At 35.1% G+C, this 23184-nt stretch overlaps 1 protein-coding gene across 8 annotated transcripts in view; it reads left to right on the forward strand.

Annotated features, from left to right (window-relative positions):
- Positions 1-414: 414 nt before the first annotated feature.
- LOC143447494 (otoferlin-like) overlaps positions 415-23184 on the forward strand; it is a 49271-nt gene continuing 26501 nt past the window's right edge. Inside the window, exons 1-30 of one of the 8 annotated variants that reach the window (XM_076947629.1) lie at positions 415-674; positions 2200-2255; positions 2971-3059; positions 3161-3260; positions 3516-3652; positions 4051-4095; positions 4506-4547; positions 5292-5468; positions 5998-6104; positions 6387-6498; positions 6575-6629; positions 6703-6897; positions 7128-7289; positions 7548-7627; positions 7790-7976; positions 8303-8489; positions 9701-9818; positions 10005-10110; positions 10195-10303; positions 10738-10933; positions 11370-11490; positions 12927-13121; positions 14405-14521; positions 14687-14839; positions 15744-15924; positions 16279-16403; positions 17176-17310; positions 18460-18621; positions 18701-18787; positions 21322-21444. In XM_076947629.1, the coding sequence (XP_076803744.1) occupies positions 596-674; positions 2200-2255; positions 2971-3059; positions 3161-3260; positions 3516-3652; positions 4051-4095; positions 4506-4547; positions 5292-5468; positions 5998-6104; positions 6387-6498; positions 6575-6629; positions 6703-6897; positions 7128-7289; positions 7548-7627; positions 7790-7976; positions 8303-8489; positions 9701-9818; positions 10005-10110; positions 10195-10303; positions 10738-10933; positions 11370-11490; positions 12927-13121; positions 14405-14521; positions 14687-14839; positions 15744-15924; positions 16279-16403; positions 17176-17310; positions 18460-18621; positions 18701-18787; positions 21322-21444 (3738 nt within the window). In that variant the 5' untranslated portion in view covers positions 415-595. The remainder of the gene's footprint in view (positions 675-2199; positions 2256-2970; positions 3060-3160; positions 3261-3515; positions 3653-4050; positions 4096-4505; positions 4548-5291; positions 5469-5997; positions 6105-6386; positions 6499-6574; positions 6630-6702; positions 6898-7127; positions 7290-7547; positions 7628-7789; positions 7977-8302; positions 8490-9700; positions 9819-10004; positions 10111-10194; positions 10304-10737; positions 10934-11369; positions 11491-12926; positions 13122-14404; positions 14522-14686; positions 14840-15743; positions 15925-16278; positions 16404-17175; positions 17311-18459; positions 18622-18700; positions 18788-21321; positions 21445-23184) is intronic. The other 7 variants (XM_076947631.1, XM_076947632.1, XM_076947630.1 and 4 more) reach the window with 7 other exon arrangements.

Raw genomic sequence — 23184 nt, forward strand, 5'->3', positions numbered from 1 at the left:
ATGGGTCGCTATTGTCTTATTGTATTAAAGCGAATATGGAATTCAATCTTGTCAACTTTCTTTCATACGTGTCACTCTCCAAACATTTGCCGTCCACCAAGAAGTAAAGGCAAATACGCTTTTTATATGCGTAACCACGTATTTGAAAGAATCTTCGTGATATGGCGCTGAAAACGAGTTTCTACCCTATGGCAGTTCCTACGCGAGTGCATATATGCGTTGCGACAAGTTAGAAATCCAGTTGTCCGTAGCCATGACTTAGCCTTATCTAGTTTGCTTTCCATTCACGCATGACAAGTAGGCCAATAACTACCACAGGGAAGTTGTCCGATATTATGAGAGCAGATTATGACCAACGTATTAGAAGTGTTGGAGTCTTGCGAGAATGTTTTACGACGGTTGTGTTTAACAGCTTTACGTAGGGACCAGCATACCGCCCTTGGACGTCCAATTTTGCCGCGGGCTCTTAATATATAAATGGTCTTGTTCCTAGTGTTTGTCCTTCAAGATTTAGTTACTATGTTACCGTCGTGAAACGTCTCAAATTTTGTGATTTGAATTGCAAGTGTTTTTGCGATAGTCAATACCGGATATAATGTCATTGCAAGTGACGATTCTTAGTGTGACCGGGCTGAAAGGGAAAAACGCTAGAAGCGCGACGATAACTTTCAGAAGTAAGTGCATGAATTCATTTTGGAAAAAGTTTACTTGGTTTACATTACAGCACTATAACTTAGTGTCTGAAAACAGCACATTGTTTTTGATGTGTATCTCATAATATGTTTAATTATGACAGTTTTCCTTCCAAACGTGTGTAGAAAACTGGCGATTCAAATTCAATCAACATTTACTGATAAAGAAGTAATACACGAGCATGAACAAAGTGCATTAGTTTTTATTAACATTCTTCTCAATGTTTATTTCGTTTGTTTACATAAATGCCTCATTACAGTGACAGTTTATGTTTCACCTATAGTAGCTGACTAGTCGTACAAATTACTTTTTCGTATTAACAATATTGCGAGAATTTTTAGATATATATGAATAGTCCACGTACATCTGACGCGTAAATATGCCTACAGCGGAATAACGCCACTACACACAAATAACAAAGCAAAAATTACGATTGTTTTCGATTAATTTGGTTGTTTACGCCGATTTCCCGGGTTTTAGTTACGGCGATAGTAATGCATAAAATAGCTTACACAAACTGCCGAAACTACATGATTAGGACTCTCATTACGAGGTTTAGATTATTTCCAGTTTGGGATTAAAGTAGTGACCAATATACATAAACAAAATCAATACGAAAATGTATGGCGGCTACGTATCATGAATATTAATCATGCAACTCCCATACCTCTGAAAGGTTATTTGGTCATAACGTAACATACAAAATTTATGCCATATGCCTACTTGAAACGTTACTCAGAAAATTTATGCGAAAAATCGTATCTCTTGTCAGGCTTCTTTTGCCGTTTCTATAACATATTTCACACTTTGTACTTATAGATTGTACGTAAAATAAATCCTGATAGAAGGTACATTATCGAAAAGCCCTTTAAAGTTTTGAGATGTCAAGAAATAAGAGAGCTTGAAGTACCTGCCGTAAATGTCATATGAAAGAAGTGTTACGTAAGATAAATATTAAATATACACGTTTGTTCGAGCGGAAAAAAGTAAACAAATCTCCGCCTCGTTCACGCAATAGGGAGGCTATGAAATGAACAAGTGAATGATTTGTTTAAACTGGGCGCGGTAAAGAATGTTACTTCAAATGCTGTGGTCATCGTGCAGCTACTATGTCGCAACTATTTGCCAATCCAAAAATTCTTTGCTTTTACGACGTCGTTGTATAGCCAAACTTCAAAAACGGCATCCTAAACTAACACCACTCTAAACCCAAGCAGATGTTTCTCATAAATCGACCTTCTTGCGTGAGTATTGACGGCGTATCTGGAACGAAAAAATGAAATTTTTAAAGAAAGGATGTCATAAGTTTATGCTTATAACTTGACTAAAACTTGTTTAGCCTTACGTGTTCAAAGTGGTGTAAAATTTTAACTGACTAATTAGCAATATTTATAGCGTATAAGTTCTCAAACCTTGTAACCTGCTGTACTCCTTTTGATAAGTTAATATATTTGTTGGTATTAATTTGAGTATTGTTTGTCAACGTAGCATGATTTATTTTTACAGATCACTCTTATAGAACAAAATCTGAAGAATGTGGAAATGAAGCCATATTCAATGAGGTAGAGTTAAGACAACCAGCTAAGCTGTTAACTTTGTTCATTGCTAAAATTGTTTAAGTTGAACTCTTTTCCGATCCATTTCAGTAGATCTATCAAATCAATTTATAGAGAATATTTTATTGCAAACTGTTTATATAAATTTTGTAATAAAATTAATCACTTAAAAAATTGTTGTTAATGACTACATGTTTGATAACCATTATTTTCAAGGGTATTTGTTATCTTACACGGAGATGTTTTCCCTTTGTAGCATTTTTAGCTTTTCATGCTAAATTTTCTGGTCATCAATTATTTATAGTCGCGGCATTCTTATATACTATTATTATTCCACACACAGCATCATATCAGCATATTGACATTTCTGGCCTTTGTTGAACCATTGTATTACTGTATTAGATTAAAGTATCACATACACTGACCTGACATTAGTCGTTAATAACATATGACATCGTCATTAATAACATATGTCTTGACGGATGATCTGAAAAATGAAAGATGCTTATTATAACATGATGTTAAGTAATAATATTCACAAGTGCACAGTATCCTAAGGTTCAAATATTTCAATTTGATTTAAATAATCTTTTATCATTAACTTTTAATCTGTATGTATAAAATATTCTGACAAAGATAACGTTTTTCATCACACATGGGTTTCATTTTGGTTTTTAAAATTAGTCCATCACGCTCCTAACTTTATTTTGTTCACTTTAAGACATTTGAATGGCCTTTGGCTAGCAACATTGAAGAAAGTGACAGTTTAACAATTGACGTATCAAACTACAACAAAGTTTTTTCCAACAGGTGGACATTTTAATATACAACCTTACTTTATTAAGCTTTCAATTCACAATTCATTTCCTGTAGTCAGCTATGCAGAAAACTAAGAAATGGTTGCTTTGTAGATGGATCGGAAGATTTCAGATGGTGTTGCAGCAGGTTGTGAAGAATGGAGAACTGTCCCTGACAGAACCCCTTCTTGATATGAATAATGTTGCACTTAAGGTTTTTGCTGATGTGGTTGTCATATTTTACTGGAGCTACTGTTTTATCCTATCTATTATACAAAACAGTTGATGATTTTATTTGTATTAGTTTATTGCCAGTTGGGTCACTGCAAAATAAGTTAAAACCTGAAGTATGAACTCAAGGACTGAAATAGTTTATTGATTTCTTTTGCATTTAAATTTAGAACTAAGTTATTAACTGATTATGAACACCACGGATGTTAGTAGCCAACTAACAAATTTATCAATTTAGGAGTGCATAAGCATTGAAATCAAGTACTTGGCCCCAGATGGTACTGTTGGAAACTGGTGTGTAGAAGACTTTGCACCAGCAAAGCCTCTTGATTCGTTTAGCTTCAATTCTGCTGTAACTGTTGGCTCAAAAGAAAGGTGAGAAAAGTAGGATACATTCCTTGAATTAAAGGTTATGTTGTATTTGACTGTTCCGGTGAAGGGTAATTAATTTTTTTGGCCTGGTTGATATAGTTTTGTAGTTATGCATTAGTTTTGTAAAACTTTTTGTTGCCTGAACTTAATTTGCTTAAATTGTAATTGTGTGAAATTTAGAAATGAAATTACTTGCAATCATTTTTCATATATATATGTGAATGTAATAACACATGCATAATCAAGCATGTAATATTAGTTACAGTAATTGATATGATAATTTTTTTTAAAATCTTGCGTCAAAGTTTGTATGGTATCAATCGTATCATCTGAAAATTAATTGGTCAATTTTGTGTTATAATTACATATTGTATTTCTGTTTTCATTATGCTGCTGGATAGCTCCGTTTTCAAAGTTTCAATAAACTCTGACAGCTCAGAGACAAGGTATCTACAATTCTTGTTGTTGACGACAGTTTTAAGCAATTTCTGAACAAATTGTTACTTATCCCCTGTGCATTGTAAGGTGGTGTCACCTTTACTGGCTTAACAGTTAATGCTGTATTTTTACAATTCCTTAAAGAGGTTGGATAAAATTGTCCTAGTGGTTTATAATCTTCATAATGTCTGATGAACAACATATTTGGTAAACAGTAGATAAATTTATATTAACCAAAAAAAATTGATATGAAGAGAATATTTTTTCAAAACTGACTGTTTTGCTTTGTTGTTGTATCTGATTGTAGAAATATATTTTACTGTGTATTGGACGCAGTGAAGTATTTTCCTTACTAACAATTATATTATCTATTTTGTGACTAATTTAACTGTGTAAAATTATTATTCTTGCAACCTAGCTTATTGCAGCCTTTGCTTGCAAAGGATCCGGATGCAGAAAGGTAAAAGAATACTCATAATTTTGGAGGCATTTCATGTTTAAAAGTTTTATTATTAATGGGAGTGCTTGCAAGTCACATATGAAACATGATACATAATTTTGCAATATTAACTACAGGATATTTGATAGCCAAACCGGGTGATCAATTCAACATTTTCTGTTATTATTAATAATGAACTAAAATCACTTCATTCAACATAACACTACCACATCAAAAAAATGCGAATAGAGGGCAGTTTCTTATCTAACAAACTGTTGGGAGCCATTGCTAATATACATTTAACTGTTAAAATCATGTAAGTAATCATTTAATGGGGGAAGCATGCATTCAGCTAGGCTATCTTCTTGCTTGGCATGGATGTTGGTACCATTTTTCGTGTATCGTCATTCATCCGTAATATTGCATAATCAAATTATTGCTTCAATACTTTTGATATTATTGAAAACAAAAACGCAAATACTTTATCCGAACACATACACATGTGTTTATGAAATGTCTTAAATGCGTCTGCTTAGAAACATAACGGAAAACTATGTGTTTTGTGAAGCTGCTTATAAATGTTTGATGTTGTTTGTTAATTGATTTGGATTTTCAGATACATACCTCGCTTCCAAATTATAAGATAAACCTGGCTGCAATATCGCCAAACATGTTCCAGTTGTTTTTTCTGAATATTGAATGCAATATGATATTTGAATATGCAAATAGTAAAGGTATTGGCATATTTCTGTGTGTGTTACAAAGGCAACCTTTTGGAAACCCACCGTCAACAAGTACTTCACGATGCCCCAGTGAACCTTTAAGTAGATTTCGTTCCATTGCACTAAAAGCAGCAGCAAATGAAAGATCATCAAGTGGCATGTCTATTCGTCCTCCCTCAGTGTTATCGAAAAGCTCCAGCAGTGCCCAGTCTAGTCTTGGGTATCTAAAAACAAAGAGCTTGCTGGCCTTGCTTCACAGCTTTAGTCTTTGATGAATATTTCATTAATTGTTTTTTGTTGTTGTCCTTTTCCTTACTCAATCTATGAGCTGCAAGTACAAAAGTTGTAATGTCTATTTGTCTCTTTGCCTGCATTGTAATATTTTGCATGATAGTTTGCACTGCTATTTGGGAGAGATATCTGCTACGACTGCTTGCATTTTACGCATGATAGCATCAGTCATGCAATTGGATGGAAATGTGAGCAATGGCAATATTTATAACACAAACAAAACTTTGTTGTGTCCTCACAGAATTTAGTGGAAACAATGATACATCTTCTGTGATCATTATCTAATTTCTGTTAATTTACCCTTTATGGTGAAGAAATATTATAATATTTTTATAATATTTTTGAAGGTGATCCTCACTGTCCGTATTTAGTGCCTAAGCTAGTTTCTGTGCATGTTTGTATTTCCCTTGTCATCTCACAATGCTTGAGATAAGCCTTCTAGTATTTCTGATTTCTAGTAGTGGCTCAAAAAGGAAGGGATTTTTGGGAGCTGTTGGTCTTCGAAGCAAACAGAGACCAATTGATAGTGCTGGGGACCTTGTCATATCTAACTCTGGAGCGATTGGTAATGCTTTTGCTTGTTTGAATTTCACAGAAAGAGTTATAGACATAATTTCCGGGTCATGTATGTGCTATATAAATGGTCCATTTTTTTTCAAACAATCTTGTGTGCTAATGTTATGTAGCAATGTATAGAAACTGGTTGGTGAAATAGTTATAAAAACCATAGAATATTTTAATAAAAATAGAGCCAAGTGTAAGTGTGAAAAAAGGTCTGTTTTCTTTTGTGAAAAGGTGTTTATGTCCCTTATTTTTAAATATTTTTTGTTTGTTATGCCATTTGAAGATTCGGAACCTACTCGAGAGCCAAGACTTTTGATTGGCCGCTCAAATCCAGATTTAGATGCAATGTCTGTTGTATCCATGACAATGGTTGATCAACCTGTCACAAATAAGAGGTATCAGTGTGTCTCATTTTTGATTTTCCGAATCTTTGCTTGTCATGTACGTTTATATTATGCTGTGTTTTCTAAGGTCAAAGCCAGAAACTCGATTTGAATCAGGTGCTGCTAAGCCGCAACATTTTCAAGTGAGTTAAATTTTTCGAGCCATGACCATCTGTTAAATTATCACTCAAATTTATTACAAAATTTTTGTGCAAGGTTTCTATCACAGTCATTGAAGCTCGTCAGTTAAGCGGAACAAACATGGATCCTATAGTTGTGGTGCAAGTTGGTGATGACAAGAAACAAACAAATCAGAAAGAATCAACCAACTGTCCTTACTATAACGAAGTATTTGTTTTTGACTACCATGTTCCCAAAGAAGTTTTGTTTGACAAAATCCTTACGCTTAAGGTGCGTTTCAAAATTGCCAACCTCTTTGCAACTTACCAATTGCCAATCAACTTTTCATGGTTTACTGGTGGTCGTTATTGTTGTTAGACTTTACATTGTTTCAGTTTTAGAACAAGTATAATATGGGAAATTTTATTAAACTGTTTATACCACAAATGCTCATTGAATGCATTACTGTACATTTATTTCATTGTATTTTTCAAGGGTAGTTTCTTTTATTTTTGACAAAGGTGATGCAATCAAGAAATTTTTTACGAACTGGGAAGCTTGTAGGAAAGTTCAAGATAGATCTTGCAACGATATATGCAAACACAGATCACAATTTTTATCATAAGTGGGCAGTGCTAACAGATCCAGATGATTTGAATACTGGACCAAAAGGTTATTTAAAGGTCAGTACAAGCTTGGACAATTTGCATAATCTCCTGTTATTCAACAAATGAGAAAAGCTGAATTTTAAATTAACCATTTATGTTCAACTTATATTAATCAGGTAAAAGAAATTTTTTTGTAAACTCTTGCAGAGTTATGTATAAGAAATAACATGTAATGAAACAGAAATATAAAAAGTTTAAAACTGATATTTAAATGAACTTTTGTGTGAAAATGTATGATTTACATGTATTATACCCACAGTTTTTTTTAAATAGGTTGATGTGTCTGTTGTTGGCAAAGGAGACAGCATAAAAGTTCCAAAGGCAGGCGATGACAATGCCGATGATATAGAAAGGTGATAAATTAGTTCAAAAGAAACGTTGATGAATTTCTCTGATAGCAGGTTTTTAAACATAAGTAGTGGCATTGGCGAGACTCTTTGAAGCTTCTTACCTATAGCTTCAATATTTATGACCATATGATAATCTCCTTGGCTTAACTTTAAAATTTCTTTTAGCAATCTTTTCCTGCCAGAAGGCGTCTTGGCCGAACGTCAGAGAGCTCGTTACGTTTTCAAAATCTATCAGGCTGAAGGGCTGCCCAAGATGAATACAAGCATTACTGAAAAATTGAAAACTGTTCTTCAAGGAGAAGCCCGTGACCTCGTTGATCCATATGTGGAAATTTCTTTTTGTGACATGAAGGTAAAAGGAAATGTTCCTCCGTTGATACAAGTAATTGCATACAGATGTTGTAGGACACAAAATTTTTATTTTGTAATGCTTAAAAAGTACATGCACACCGTGAAATTCAGTGGCAGTTTTACAGTATAATAATCTTTAAAACAACTAAGACCGGAACAGCATGACCTCATCGGCATTCCGTATTATTTCTTGCGTCATTATTTCGTTTTTCTGAACATTAGAACTTCTGATTTTGTAAATCACAAAACAATATGGAAATTTAGAATTACTTTGCACTTCAGTTTCAATTTATCTTAACATTTTCCTCCCAAAATTTTGTTGATCAGGGCCGTACGTCGGTGAGGAAGAATTGCTACGAACCGTGTTGGAATGAGCAGATAACTTTCACCGAATTGTTTCCTCCACTTTGTAAACGAATAAAGATACAAATTCGAGACAAGGATAATTTAAACAACACTGTCATTGGAACAACTTTCATAGAACTGGAGAAAATATCCAACTCAGGAGACCGAGGTATCAGCAAATCCTGATCATGTTTTGGTTGTAATGTTCGGAAATTTGTTTAAAAGAATATTGTTTTGAAAAAGTTTATCATATTGGGTAAAGTTAATTTTTATGGAGAATGTCAACAACGCAAAATTACAACAACAATATTTATGATAGTTATGATAAAGCATAAGATAAGTCAGTCATCCCTATCTTACTGTCACTGTCATCAGCTACAGTATGCAAATATCATTGTCATGCATGTATTGCATTTGCTCTTGATTATGGAATGTACTCGAAACACACAGCATCCAATAATGTCTTTAATGAACAAGCATGACATATCCATAAGTCTTATAGGTGATAGTAAAATACCTAGAACATATCTAACAGACAGGTCATATTTTAATTTTACTATATATCGAAGCTTGTGCGTATATTTATTGATGATAATATAGCTGCAAAATTAATATTACTATTACCATTTGCTTTACTTTATACTAACCATTCTTTTTCTCATGCATTCACTTGGATGGACAGAACATTTTGGTAAATTTGGAAATTTTAGCCTGCATGATGTAGAACTTGACTAGCAAAATAGAAATGTATAATGCATTTGATTGAAAGCCCGGCGCTGGAATAAGTTTTCTGTTGCTAACAGAAGGCTTTGTGAAAATTTAAATATATGGGCATGTAACATTTGCAACGTGTGCTGTGTGGAATTCTTGAACGGTTTTTGTAATTGATTTACCATTATGTCTTTCAACCACATTTCGGCTTACAGACACATTAGCTAAATTTTTAGTACTTAAGGTTAAATGTTATAATTTCGAAGCCGAAATGGCTCTTGTTACTTTCAAAATGTTTTGCAAATTACACAAGCCGTTCAAAATGCAGCCTGTAAAAGTTGTGATTATTTAATTTCCCGTTTCATTGATATAACCTGATCGTTACTGAACAGGCTTTCGTAAACCAATGTATCGTATTGCATTTGCATGAATTTAGCTAAATATTTACCTTAATTTTATTGTGATCAGTATAATGAATGCCTTGACGTGCATGAAGCAAATTAAACATTAATAAGATCGAAATTACGATTACCACTTTTATTTCGAGATGCTGCATTTTCTGATATATTGTTCTACTTCTAGAGTATTTCATCAGCCAAAAATGCGATGAGACTTTGTTAAACCTAAATGCTTATTAAAATGCGTTAGCGACTTTTTTTTGCTGAGTAGGATTTCTTCCAACTTTCGGACCAACTTATGTAAACATGTACGGGTCACCTCGTAACTACACGATGGTCAATGAACATTCTGATCTGAATGGAGGATTAGGTGAAGGAGTCGCATTTAGGTGAAGATAATTAAACGGCTGTAATTGCATTGATTATGTTTAAATAACAAGACATTTTTTATTGCTCAATACACACAAAATGTTAATACTTTGATGAGAAATAAAACTTAGCAACTTAGAATGTTTTAGAACAAAGATGTAGCAGATTTGAAATACTTTCTTTTCGTATATTTACACGACCTATAGAGCTCGCCTTTTGATGGGGTTCTCAGTCGACCTGGTGAACATCAACGCAAGCGAGGGGCAAGGGTCATCCGATGTAGAAGTTGAAACCATCACCCCTCTATCGGAGGTTCCATTCTAACAGACTTTATAGTGACTATTTAATACCAGTACCACATTTAGCTCTTTTCTTAACGGATTTTTTATTTTTTAGCTTGGTGCTGGCAAAATCGAGGAGTTTTTTCTTTTCGGTTCAATTCTTGATGCTAATATGATAAGCAAGACCATGTCTGATAAACCTATTACTTTTGAGGTCACTGTGGGTGAGTCTTGCTATATTACAGCGCGGCAAAGTAGTATTGCAATCATATCGACAGTCGAGTTGTAGCTCCCTTGTTTATTTAGCTGCAAAAAAAAAAACAGGTAACTGCCAATTTCAACTCAGATAAAGTAGTTGGTAATCCAGTGCTTTCTCGCCCCAAAGGCCATACGGTCAACACGCTAGCTGAGACGCTATAGACTGTGACAGCAACGCACTAATAACTTGTAACAAGCAAACAACTCGCTTTGTTATCTGTGAACTCAACTAAACGATTCCAAATTCGGCAAGGCCTATAAAATAATGAAAAGGATAATATATCGTAAGCTGAAGTTGAGAGGAATTCAACCCAGGCAGACATTTCGACATTCCTTGAAGTATGTTTGATGATGATAAATGAATGAATCTTTTAAAATAATTCTTTTATCATACTGTTAGGTAACTATGGTAACGACATCGATGGCGCCAACTTCAGCAAAAAGACTCGGCAAGAAGACGGAGGAGATTCCGATAATTCGCTTGACGACAGCGACGATGATGAGAGAAATGTTCTGCTGAAGGGTAGCAATCAAAATTTTGAAAACCCAAACATCAGATCACTTACTCCAAGCGCCACACCAAAGACGTCGGATAAGTAAGTGTATAAAATATAATTTTTGTTAACGTACAAACTTTACTTTACTACGCCCTTATAATTTATTATGTTTGGCCGAATATTATAGACGTTTCATAAATCGTCCATAATATTCTTAAGTGACGCAGTGAACATTTTCCATAGAAATGGTTAAAATTTAGATATGCCAAGTTTTTTATTTTTAAGTTATACACTGTCAAGTGTAAGGACGTAGTAAACATAAATTACGTACACAAATACACATAACACTTAAAGACATTTTTAACGGTGGATAAACTTGTTTTAACGTGATATGGACTTATAACCCGAACATATTGCATAGACGCCTAAAACTTGCCAGCGACACACAACGGATCTTGTTATCTTTAGTTATATATAGCAAAATAAATGATCCCAACATTAAGTTTTTTTTTCTTAAAACTGACTTATTTTGCAGTTATTACTACCATATGCCTTACTTCGAGGAAAAGCCGTGTGTGTATTTGACCAGTTATTGGCACGATCAAAAACGACGGCTTTACAATTCAAACATCATGCATAAAATTGCAGACAAATTGGTAAGTCATAAATTTGTAAAGTTCGAGCAGTGATTGCATAAGTTGTGTTTTCTTTTAATTTTCGGCTGTTTGCGTTGAATTTTGTTTGTTAAAATATTTTTGTCTACGAATTAATGAAAATTTTATCATATTAAAAGAACACTGATATTTACTTCATTTTTTTCTTGGAATAGCGAAGACTGTAGACTGTATAGTGTATAGGCCAGAATTGGGCAAGCTTTTAATTAGTTGACCGCATTTCAGTTCACTGGGAATAAATTAGGATGCAAAAAACAAAAGTTTGCATAACCAAAATATTACAAACCTTGTTCATTGATAGCGTTTAAAGACCCCAATGAGAATGTTTATGATGAGCTATAATAGTTAAATATAATATCAGCTTAAAGCCTCGGAGCATCGTTGATTTTAAGATTGCTTAATAGATTCTACAGGTGAAAATTGGTAAAGGCTATCAACCAAAACAAAGATATTTGTAAGAAGGCAAATGTTTAATAGGCCACACAAACTCCTTGAAAGGGCTCATTTGGCCCCAATCTGAGACACTGTGCTTAAATGAATAACCGGTCACGCATGTACCCTTTTTGGACAGTTTGCCGTTTTTGCTTATACAATGGGGCCTCCGAGATAACTCTAAGTCTAAGATATCCATGTCGCGCTGGAGAATCATTATTAAGCATACTGCAAACTGATCAACTTATGCGGTAAACCCACCAGCCGTTGCATAAAAAAAATATCTAAAACATCGAAGAATACCTTACCTTTAACGACGATATTTGAGTGCCTAAGGTTTCGGATTCCGGGATTAATTAATCTGAACTCGCTTATGCATTATCTGATGGCGTTACAGTTTGCTGCTAGTAATGGGAAAGCTAAAGTATTTGTTGCTTTGACCTTTACTTGAAGGTTTTCAAAGATTTTTGTTATTTAATTATTGATGCTTTTGCTTTTAATCAATTATATATAATATTAAAACTGACGTTAAACCCATTTGTTTCACTAAACGTGTTCCTTTTTTCTTATGTGTAATTGATACGAATTCCCCTTTAATTTTCCTCGATTTGTCATCATTTGTCTAAATAAATCTACTGACCTTTTTGCTGCAAAATTTTTAGACAATGTTGTTGGAATGTGTAAAAGTATTTAAGGAATTTACAAACCGTTAAAGTATTATTCTTTAATTTAATCAGTTCTTCTTTATAAACACATTCAGGTGTAACGCGCAACCGCTCAATATTTTATACGTGTGACTATGTGTGAGTTTAGTAATTTATATATTTTAATTATTGCACATATTACACACGAAATATATGGACTATGCAATATGCAGTAATACCCGAAAGCATTTCCGACCGTTTTTAATTAGCAGTTAATCAACAAACGTAGGACGCATATTAAAAATCTTCACATATCATCTTCCGGATTTTTATCCTGCGCAGGTAGAAGGGATAGAAGATGTCCAGGAGATGATCAAGACGGACGAGGAGCGACCAGATCGACGGTTGAGAGGAGTAGCAGAGGAATTTATCAACGGATGCGTTACTTTTACCCGGCTTGTAAAAGGAACTGGAGAAAGAGGAATGGGAAGAACGAGACTGGATAAGCAGAGAGACAAATTATGTTTGCGAGAAGTGGTCAGTGTGATTGTCATAGAATGTTTCTTAGTTAAACCTTTAAGTCAAACCTTGCAGTGAACATAAAGCATATGTGTTGCTTGTTAATAGTACTGTCCTTTTTACAGTGTTAGATTGTAGCATATGCTGTTAGATGTACTTTAGTTAGCTATATTTTTGTTGTTGCTATCCGTGCTTCATACCAAAGGTTACTTCATGCCATAGGTTGAATTTTCTTCAACAGAGGTTTATGAAATGTTGTTGAAATATTTACAATCGCTAGAAGGCGCTAACGTATCATTTCTGACGCACCCCACTTCCTAAAGTATAAGACTAATGTAACGCTAAATCAAGTATGTCTTAATATTAAACAATAAATTCATTATGTAGCTAATATATATCCATGCAGGTTTCCCCAAAACTTATGCCGTTACCAGAAATGAAATATTAGATTATTAAAATCTGATTTTAGACTTTCACACCCCAACCGTTTTCAAAATTCGTTAACTCATCGGCCAGGTGCTTCTCCGCGCAAATGGAATGGCGCAAAACGTGGGCTGGGTACGGTGTTAGGTACCGACTTTTCCATTTGTGATAATCTTTCCGTGGAATGTTAACGTTTGATAACAAGTTTTGGCATTTTTTAACCAAGATAGTAGGCTAAACAAAACTTAACTTACATACGGTGGCCAAGGGCTTGGCCTACCAACATGCCGATACAACGTGCATACTAAAAACGAATAAAAGTGTTACCTAAATGTTGGCATTGTATTCAGACATCAGGTCACCTTAAATGCCATAACTTAGCCGTCTGCGCTGTATCGGTTCCTTAACCTTCGTGTTGACCCGCGAAATTTAATTCGTGCTGGGGGTGGGTTTCGAGGTGAAAAATGTGTGGATATATTAACTACACATTAAATACGTCAGTTTAAGACAAACTTGTTCCGCAAACTTGAGCTTTATGCGTTTTCTGAGCAAACATGAACATTCCTATGACTTTTAAGCTACTGTAAACCCGCTTGTTAATGTATTGTTAGTCTGCTCACTGGCTAGCCAGAGACGCGTATAGAAATTCTTTAATCTGACGTGTAACTAATACAATATGGGTGTGTCTACTTGTCCAGTCTATAGATAGACCTTAATCGGGTTTTTACGGTATGATCGACCTTTAATCGTATCGTGATTTGTCTTACATATAACATTTCAACATTGTCTGGGATGGTATGTTGTAATTATACGCCTTTTGTAGTAACACTGAAACTATTACCTCATTAATTGCGTATGTATGATGTCTATACTTACAGGAATGGATGAGAAACGAAGCAAATAAAATCAAAAAAAAGTTGAAGCAAACAACTTTAAAAGAAAAATTTGCCAAGATGAAGTCTTTATTGGCCAAACTAAAGTGGCTTTGTGATGATGTAAGGCATCATAGCGGACTGCACATTTTTCTATAACTATGTTCGAACTCACAACAAATGCAGAATGTTTTTTGTAACTTGTATGATTTTATTATTGCTTGCATTATCGTGTTAAGTAAGTGTGAATTATTTGCATTATAATCTCTCTTGTTTTATCCTTCCCAGCCACAACAATCCATTCCGGATGTCTTCATCTGGATGCTGAGTGGTCAGAAGAGAGTCGCTTACTCCAGGATGCCGGCACGCGTCATCCTACACTCAGTGAGGCAGGAGGAGAGCGGGATACATTGCGGGAAGATCCAAACCATCTTTCTGAGAGTAAGAATCTCATCCTTGTTGTGAATTGCGAACTTGATATACCAAATATGGATGAAATCCTACACATAAACGTTTAAGATTTTTAGCTAGGTACTTCTGGGAATAAATTTCGTTTTTTTCTTATAAACTTTCAAGAGCCTTATGGGATAGGTTGAGGGCAAAGCACCGTAAAATGTCAGCAATAAGCTCATGAGTGGGCGTATTTTAAGAAATGACATTTTTTAATTCTCGGTTATAAATTAATGCGTACATGTTTGGGTTAACGTTAACAGTTAACAAAACCATATCTCTAAATAGAACAATTCTGTATAGAATATGTCTGTGGGTGGTGAAAGGAGTGTTTTTGACGTATACACAACTACATTAATTTTACACAAATTTGTATGTTGGTCAAAGTACGTCTATAGACGGTAGCAGGATACGTTATATCGTGGCCGCTGTGGGATTAGTTCTATGAAAAAAACTTGCCGAATATGTTTGCCACATGCTTACGTGACAAATTTTATCGCTCATTTCGACCACATAATAGGTATTGTGAGCCTGGTCAGTGGTGACGTATTCCAAATCACAACCCACGCTTGTTTATCAAAAGCTTCTCAACATTTAACATTTAAGTTCTGTACTTTTATACTGCATTCCACTGCATCGATTTCAAAGAAAAGTGTCTGCGTTTTTCTTACATCGCCGGATAGCGGCAATTCTATTTATTAGTTCGTTTTACAAATCCTTCAAACACCGGTATTTTGTATTTTTCAGCAGTAAAATGTTTCCAAAAATTATTCACGCTTTACCTGCCTTGTTTCCTTACCTTACCTTGTTTCTAGCTTTAACTTTGTTTCCTAGTAACACCCTGTATATATTTAGGAGAAAATACCAAACAAGGTTTTGATACTAATCTTTTTAGCTACCGGGAAAACGGAGTCTCGGCCCATCCGGATGGAACATTCAAGCTAAACTCGATGTTTATTTGTGGTTCGGTCTTGCTAAAAACAAACGAGATTTTCTCAGAGGCCTGCCGCAGGGTTACGAGGTAACCAGGGCGACCAAGGCGCTCAATTCTCCGCCTATGTACCTCACCTATAAGGGTCAGTTTTTTGGTTTCTTTTCTTGCATGATACTGAAACTGCTGTTTTGTACAGCTGTGCACGTTGCGAGTGGAGTAGTCGTTAGGAATTTGCTGACTTTGTTGTACAATGATACGATTTAAATAAATTAGTACCATATACCGTAAGATGAAGAGATCCTTGTGTAGACTGTTTTTAATAGTATGTGTTAGAAAATAGAAATATCTTTGGCCAATCGGGCTTGGTTTAGTTCTGCAAGTAATACAGCTAAAATTGACCATCTTTCTCTTTTTATGATATTATTTAATGACATTTTAATTTCAGCAAACATTAATGTTGACTTCTACAATGTACATATATCCGCATGCATTACAGATCGGCAGCAGTTTGAACTTCGTGCTCACATGTACCAGGCCCGGAATCTGTTGGCAGCTGATGAATCCGGTCTCTCGGATCCATTTGCCAAAGTCATATTTTCAATACACACAGACACGACGCAGGTGCGTGACATTTTAATACAGTAGTTTTAAGACGCATGATTTTAACGAAACGGCGACGGCCTACGTATAGATACAGACCCCGATCTAATTCCCGATTATAAGCAGCTTTGTTATTGGCACAAACAACGCGGACCCTGGGGAATCTTTAATTAAGCCTCCTACGGTTAATTTTCTTGAATGTCGCGTTATTTGGTTTGACTTAATGCGCATTTAATATGTTGCGGCTTTCAAATGTTCGGGCGGGTGTCTGGGTTTTTTTATACTTATCCCCGAATAATTAAGTCGTCTGTCTGGTCCGACCGTACGTGCAAATGCGCCACTGACCCGGTCCTAATAAGGTTAAGTTGATTAGGTTAACGGGTATTTCCAAAATACTGACTGGTGATTACTGATATTCTTTGCAACTTTTGCGACGGAAGATTTAATAAACGCGGAACTAAATTAAGCATGCTTGCAATTTCTCCGTGCATTTGCATAACTTCACAGGCACTGTGTTGCAAGCTGCGCAGCATATTGCAGGATGTCGCTAAGCGCATTATTTTTCCGAATATTCCTCTAAAGTCTAAACCGAATCGCTTCTTGTACAAGTGCGATAGATAGAACAAGTCTATGCTGCGCACAAACACCGTCAATAACCCTCATTTTCATATTTGATTTTATTGTAAATTAATTACTAAGTTACTAACTACCTTGAAGGATAGCACTTTTTACCTATGTCTTTACAATGTTAACATTTTTTACTCGACTAAGTTCGGTCAACGTTACTCTTCAGTTAATTGAAGAAACACTTAACCCCACATGGGATCAGACCCTGATCATTCCAAATCTGACCTTGTTTGGACGAGCAGAGGAACTCAGGGATGATCCGCCCATCATCATCATTGAAGTCTTTGATAAAGATGTCGTTGTGAGCCATTTTATACGATTTTAGACTGCTGTTTATTTTGTATTACAAGAAAGTAAACGATAATAATAATGTGATTAAGCTAATTTGTAATGTTTAAAATGATTGTTATTTATAGTAATGTCTGAATGTTTGCTATAGACGTAGTATAGCAGATATATGTCATTAGTATCGTATTCCTCATTGTACAGTGCAATTGTGTAACTTTGCTATATGAAATCTTTCCAAAAAAGAACGCCCATATATTTTGCTTCTTTACTTCTGGAATGTTCTTTGCGGGTTTTTGTCGGCTGATATAAAGTCGGCTTACGTAGATCAAATTTAGAAATTGCGCATTGTTACAAGTCCACAACAACCTCGTGGCGTACTGGGTGGTGAAAGCTCTAGATATAAGACCGACTTACCGAGACGATATTTTCAAGCATTCGACGAAAATCTGTGCAAAACCATTTTTCAATTACAAAGCAATTAACGTTCTCAGATGTAACCATTGCGCGTTGCAGCTTGAAGACATTTAGCTTTTATATCTTGCGAAAGCGCATTAAAATGTTAAACCCGCAACGCCAGTGTGGTCACTGCACATACTGCTGCGAGATAGCAATTAAGCAGAATTAGCGTCGCTTTCTGCAATAGCAAGATTTTAATTCTTGTTGCTTACAAGTCAAAATTTTGCCACAGGGGCGGAGTTTTTCGTCTTATCATTGGAATCTTGATAACAAATATGCAATCGAACACTTGGATGTTTTTCACCGAACTCCGTAAAATTCAAGAAATCAGGTCTCTCGCTCTTCTAGGATATGTCATTTTACTCACACTGATATGCCATCCCCATTATATACAACCCTGTAATATTTACAGCAACGTTTGACAATATTAAGAAATTACAAAATCGAAGATTGAGCGAAGTGAATCTATTTTCATTTTACAGCCTTGCCGGTTTTTCCAACACGCATTGAACTTGTTTTAAAAATTATTTCATAAGGCTTGGTCATTACTTGACATACCTTGTAATAAAAACTAGTTTTCCGCGAGGGTTAATAATTAATTAGCACAGTGGCATGGTGATGATATAATAACAACAAAAAATATGTGTACTCAAAATATTACAGCATGAACACATTAACACGAAAATGTTGTTTTTGATTTGTGCAGGGGAAAGACGAATACATCGGGCGCACTATCGCGAAGCCAACGGTGAAAATGAGCAACGAACGCTACGAATCGCCAAAATTTCCACCAAAGCTTGACTGGTACCAGATATACCGTGGAGTCACCAAAGCAGGGGAGATACTGGCATCTTTCGAGCTATTACAGGTATATAACGTACAAAGCGTAACCAAGGCATGCAGCAACTGACTTTTCACGGTTTCTCTCGTAACCCGGAAAATTATAGATTCCTTATGACCAACGTGAAATGGATGACCTTTTGCTAACAAAATGGAGGGAAACGAAACGGCAATCGAAAAACAATATTTTTGAGGTTTGCTCGGAATGCTAACCATCATGTTTCGTCCTTTTCTCATAACGTTCTGTACATCCTCACTTCACTCAAGAGCATGGCTAACACCAATTGTTTGAGCATGTCATATTTTTAACATTTCTTAACACCATGTTTCTGTAGTGGAGTGTGCAGCACAATTTCTATTGCTGTTTTGTGGCTTGGCTTGATGTAGGACACATTTAATACTGAATACAAAGGTCCTCGTCAAAAATGATCACGAAAACGGACAACTAGACTTTTAACCGAAAAAGTACCTCTTCTGGTGGAGGTCATGTAGCGATATAATAGCGCAATTTGTCAGTTTCCGGATTAAGATACGTGTACCATGTACAGATTTCAATTCTGGCGCCAGAATATACCGTTTTATCTTAGAGCGATCTCAAGTATTTTGAGAGGTAACGCGTGAAATGCGTTAGTCATTGCCACATACAAGCAACGAGCTTGTAGTAGGCATCCCGCGTCAAGACAGCAGCAAGTTGACCGATGGTGATGACGCAAGGTCAAACAACGATTTTAATAAACTCAAATCAACTTTTTCGAAATAAATAGTGGAAACTTAAGTGACCTCTAAAGTTTACAACAGATGTTTTCGGTTCTGTTTACGAACAATATTTCTCCTAATAATCTGATTACATTCATCGGGGGAATTCTTATAGGTAAAATATTGTGTTCCTCTTTTGTATTTTCCTTCGCGATATAAAGCAATTGTGGTTTTGGCGGGGACAAAACGTAAAGTCCTCATGTAGACTTTTAGAACTTTTTTGTAAGATCGATTTCTCATATTTCTTAAAATGACGCAATTATACTTCATTTTTTTCACTTTCAAATTAGTAATCTTGTTTGCTTGGTACTTTCCAACAAGTATTGCGTAAACATTACGTAAATTTTAACGCTGAATGTATTTTAAAATTTTTCACATTAATTCGTGTTTGCATGTAGAACACGGCTTTGCCTATTTTCGAGGTAGGATACAAGATATAGGTTACATGACCCCATCGAATTTTTTCCGTAAATTATAAAGTTAAAATGTCTATATGTATACTTTCTTACATACTTTTACGAAAACCTCATTTAGATTTTAATTGGTTTTTATGTTTCCAGTAACTACTAAATACTAGGGATGTGCCGCGAGTAAGATTATTCGGGTTCGTGCGAAGCCGAATATCATGAAGGTCGACACGAACGAATCTCGAATTTATTCGTATTAGAACCAAACAATAAAATTTCATCCAAAAGTTGTCAAGTCTTGCTTGTAACATGATGTAATCGATAAACAAATCGCTTTCTTTCGAGAAATAGTGTTTAAAAAACGATCGAAAAAGCAAAATCGTTATGAAAACGACCTTCATTGTAAGTACTGCTGACTCTAGTTTAGCATTGTCGGGAAACTAGATCATCATTTTTAACAAAAGTCAGTAAATTTATGAGTAATATTGTATTCGGGTTCGCCATTGTTGGTATTCGTGTTCGCCCGAATCTTCCATAAAGGCGATATTTGGCGAATCTATTTGGGTTTGGGTTCGTATCGGCCCATCCCTACTAAATACCAGGTATTTTTGACACTGTTCCCCATCGATGTTAACAGAACGTCTTTTCAGTCGTTTTACTATATTATACACATTTCCATTTAACACTTAACACCTATCATATTACCGTAATATGTCCTTGAGCGTACTAAATTTCAACAATTAATTATAAAGAGCGCGTGGAGTGTCTCAAGTGGAGTCACATAACATGGCGTGCCCTGTCGTCCTTCGCCATCATATTAACTGGAAAAAACCCAACAGCGACTTTTTGATCACGGTTATAATTACCATGCTGATAACGATTATTATCCTTTAACGAGCACTATATACCGAGAACGACAGTTTTAATCTGTCTTAACGGTTTGTCTTGTAGCTTTTTGGCCGTTCTGTTGTATGTTACGTCATAGTTTATTCGAAGTGCTTTTTCGTGGCGTGATTTCGCGCCAGAACCCTACAATTAACTTTTCGTTTGTATGAAGTAATTCATCGTCACTATTTATATTCTTTTGTTATCATTTGAAATAGCGTCTGGTGCTATTCTATAATTACAGAATATTGCTAACTATGCAAATACTGTGTGACTGATAATAGTAACAATTAAGATAGACATTTAAAGGCTTTGCTTTGACGTGTCTTTATTTCGCTTCTAATTGGTTTTAATTATTAATTAAACCGTTTTGTTTTTGGCACTTTTATAAAGAGTAGAAATATAATTTTGTTGACTTTTAATTTCCTACGATTCAATTGTGACGAATGGATCACGCAGCAATTAACTATTTTTGCGTATTTCACTTCAATGATGATTTGTGGATAAATAGATTTGTCAACTGCCTTTTTTTCTTAGTGGTTATTCTATTTTCCTGGCCTAATGCATTATGAACAGTTTTTATTCCACAAGCAATTACATCATAATTTAATTATCCAAAAAGCCAAACAATATTAACTTTAATGCGACTTTCAATTGATTTCAATTTTGTAATATTACAGATAAAAGTCGCCGTCGACCATGAAGAATCAGCCAAGGTTACTGAATCGATTCTGACCGACCAAGGCCCCAAATACACAGTGCCAAAAGGAATCAGACCTCTACTTGCCAAACACAGAATTGAGGTGCGATTATACTATCTTACCGAAGCCCATTTTTGTCTACGACGGTGCCTGCATGAAATATTATTCACACATGTAACATGATGATATTTGGTGACGTAATTCAAGTCGCTTCTTTCGCGAAAGTGGGAATGTTTAAACCAAACAAAAATTCGTATGCGTCGCCATTGTCGGACGTATAGGTTGCTGATTTTCCTGGCAATTTTGAAATACTTGCTATCTCTGCTTTTCTGTGTGAACGCAAGACTTAATCCAAGCCACACAATCTGAACGTTGCTTAGGTTGCTCATTAGTTAGGAATTTTTTTAAGAGTTTAACAAATAGCTGGATCACGTTTGTCATTCTGGCCACATCGTATCGATCCCACCAAGTAAAGTTCTTGGAGCTCGGTACTTAATTCCGCAGAAAAACCAGATTAACTACAAAAATTACCAGATGAAGTTTGGTCTAAACCTCTTAGGTGCACAAATATGCTCTTAATCTGAAAAGAAAAAGTTCACAAAAGAACGATTTTTAGCTCTCGTGCAGTTTAAACACGAATTCCGTGATAATCTAATTTGCCATTGGTTTTTTACTCCACGTTGCGGGAAATCCCCTCTCAGTAGTTCCCCTAACCTAATACTCTAATTTTATCCAGATCAGTTGACAAAAAACGGAAAAGGATATGGAGTTTACTAACATTTTTATTTATAGCTGTGTATGTAAAGTCTAGGATGTATATTAGACTGGATTCTAAAACACTTTTAGCTTGTTGCGTTGTTTTCCGCATTGGATATAGAATTAATACAATATGCGCACACTGGAAATCCCCTGATTAATCCATATACTGAAATGCAAACCAGCGCCTTATTTGCCAAGTTTTAAACGGATGTAATTAACCTAATAAAATTTTATTCATTCATAAAATTAAATTCATTACCCTACTGTGATTGATATATGACTTCGTCGGTTATCTTGGAAAATGATTGGTGTTTGGAAAAATTCCGGTCATTGTTTATTTCCACTGGTAGCTCAAAAAAGGCGTCAGTTTGGTCTTTCAACGTTTTTGTGCACGAACCTTTTTCTAATTAACCCCGTAAACATTTTGCTTCATGATCGCATTACTGAAAATAGTTTTTGAAGTTCTTACGTCGGTCCTATATATAATTGAAAAAGAAAAACAAAATTAGTTAACATTGTAAATAAAATATGTGTTTAACTGTACATCTGTCGTAACCATTGTTACTTAATCGGTGTTTAAAAACGAAATTAACAAGTATGTTTCTTCGCAGTACAGTAGTTAAAACTAGCATGGCAATACTTCAGATTAGAAGGAACATGGAATCCAGAATTTTTTAGTGTAACGATACATCGCTTTAGAATGCGTTGTGATTGTGAAGATATTGCAGTATAGTGTCAACTGCCGTGTTTCCAATAATGCTCGAGTTGGCGGTGGTAACAATGTGTTTCTTTCAAGGCTATCTAAATTATTTCGTTCTCATTTTGTTAAGTTTTATTGAAATTTTGAAACTATTTGTAATTATATTTTTTGCGTATTTTTTGTGAGACTAAATTAAATAGCCCTACACTAACTTACAACCAAAGTAGAATATTACCTAACTCCAAACCACAAACACTTTACGTTGGTTAACAGAATTTTTCGGTGAAGTGAAATCCTGAAATTCTCCTGATCTGACACTTTCATTAACACACTTCATGACATACTACGCTTATAACCGTCTCTTTGTCTATTTCTGTGTCGAT

This window comes from Clavelina lepadiformis, chromosome 2, assembly GCF_947623445.1.
Source record: "Clavelina lepadiformis chromosome 2, kaClaLepa1.1, whole genome shotgun sequence".
Lineage (NCBI taxonomy): Eukaryota > Metazoa > Chordata > Ascidiacea > Aplousobranchia > Clavelinidae > Clavelina > Clavelina lepadiformis.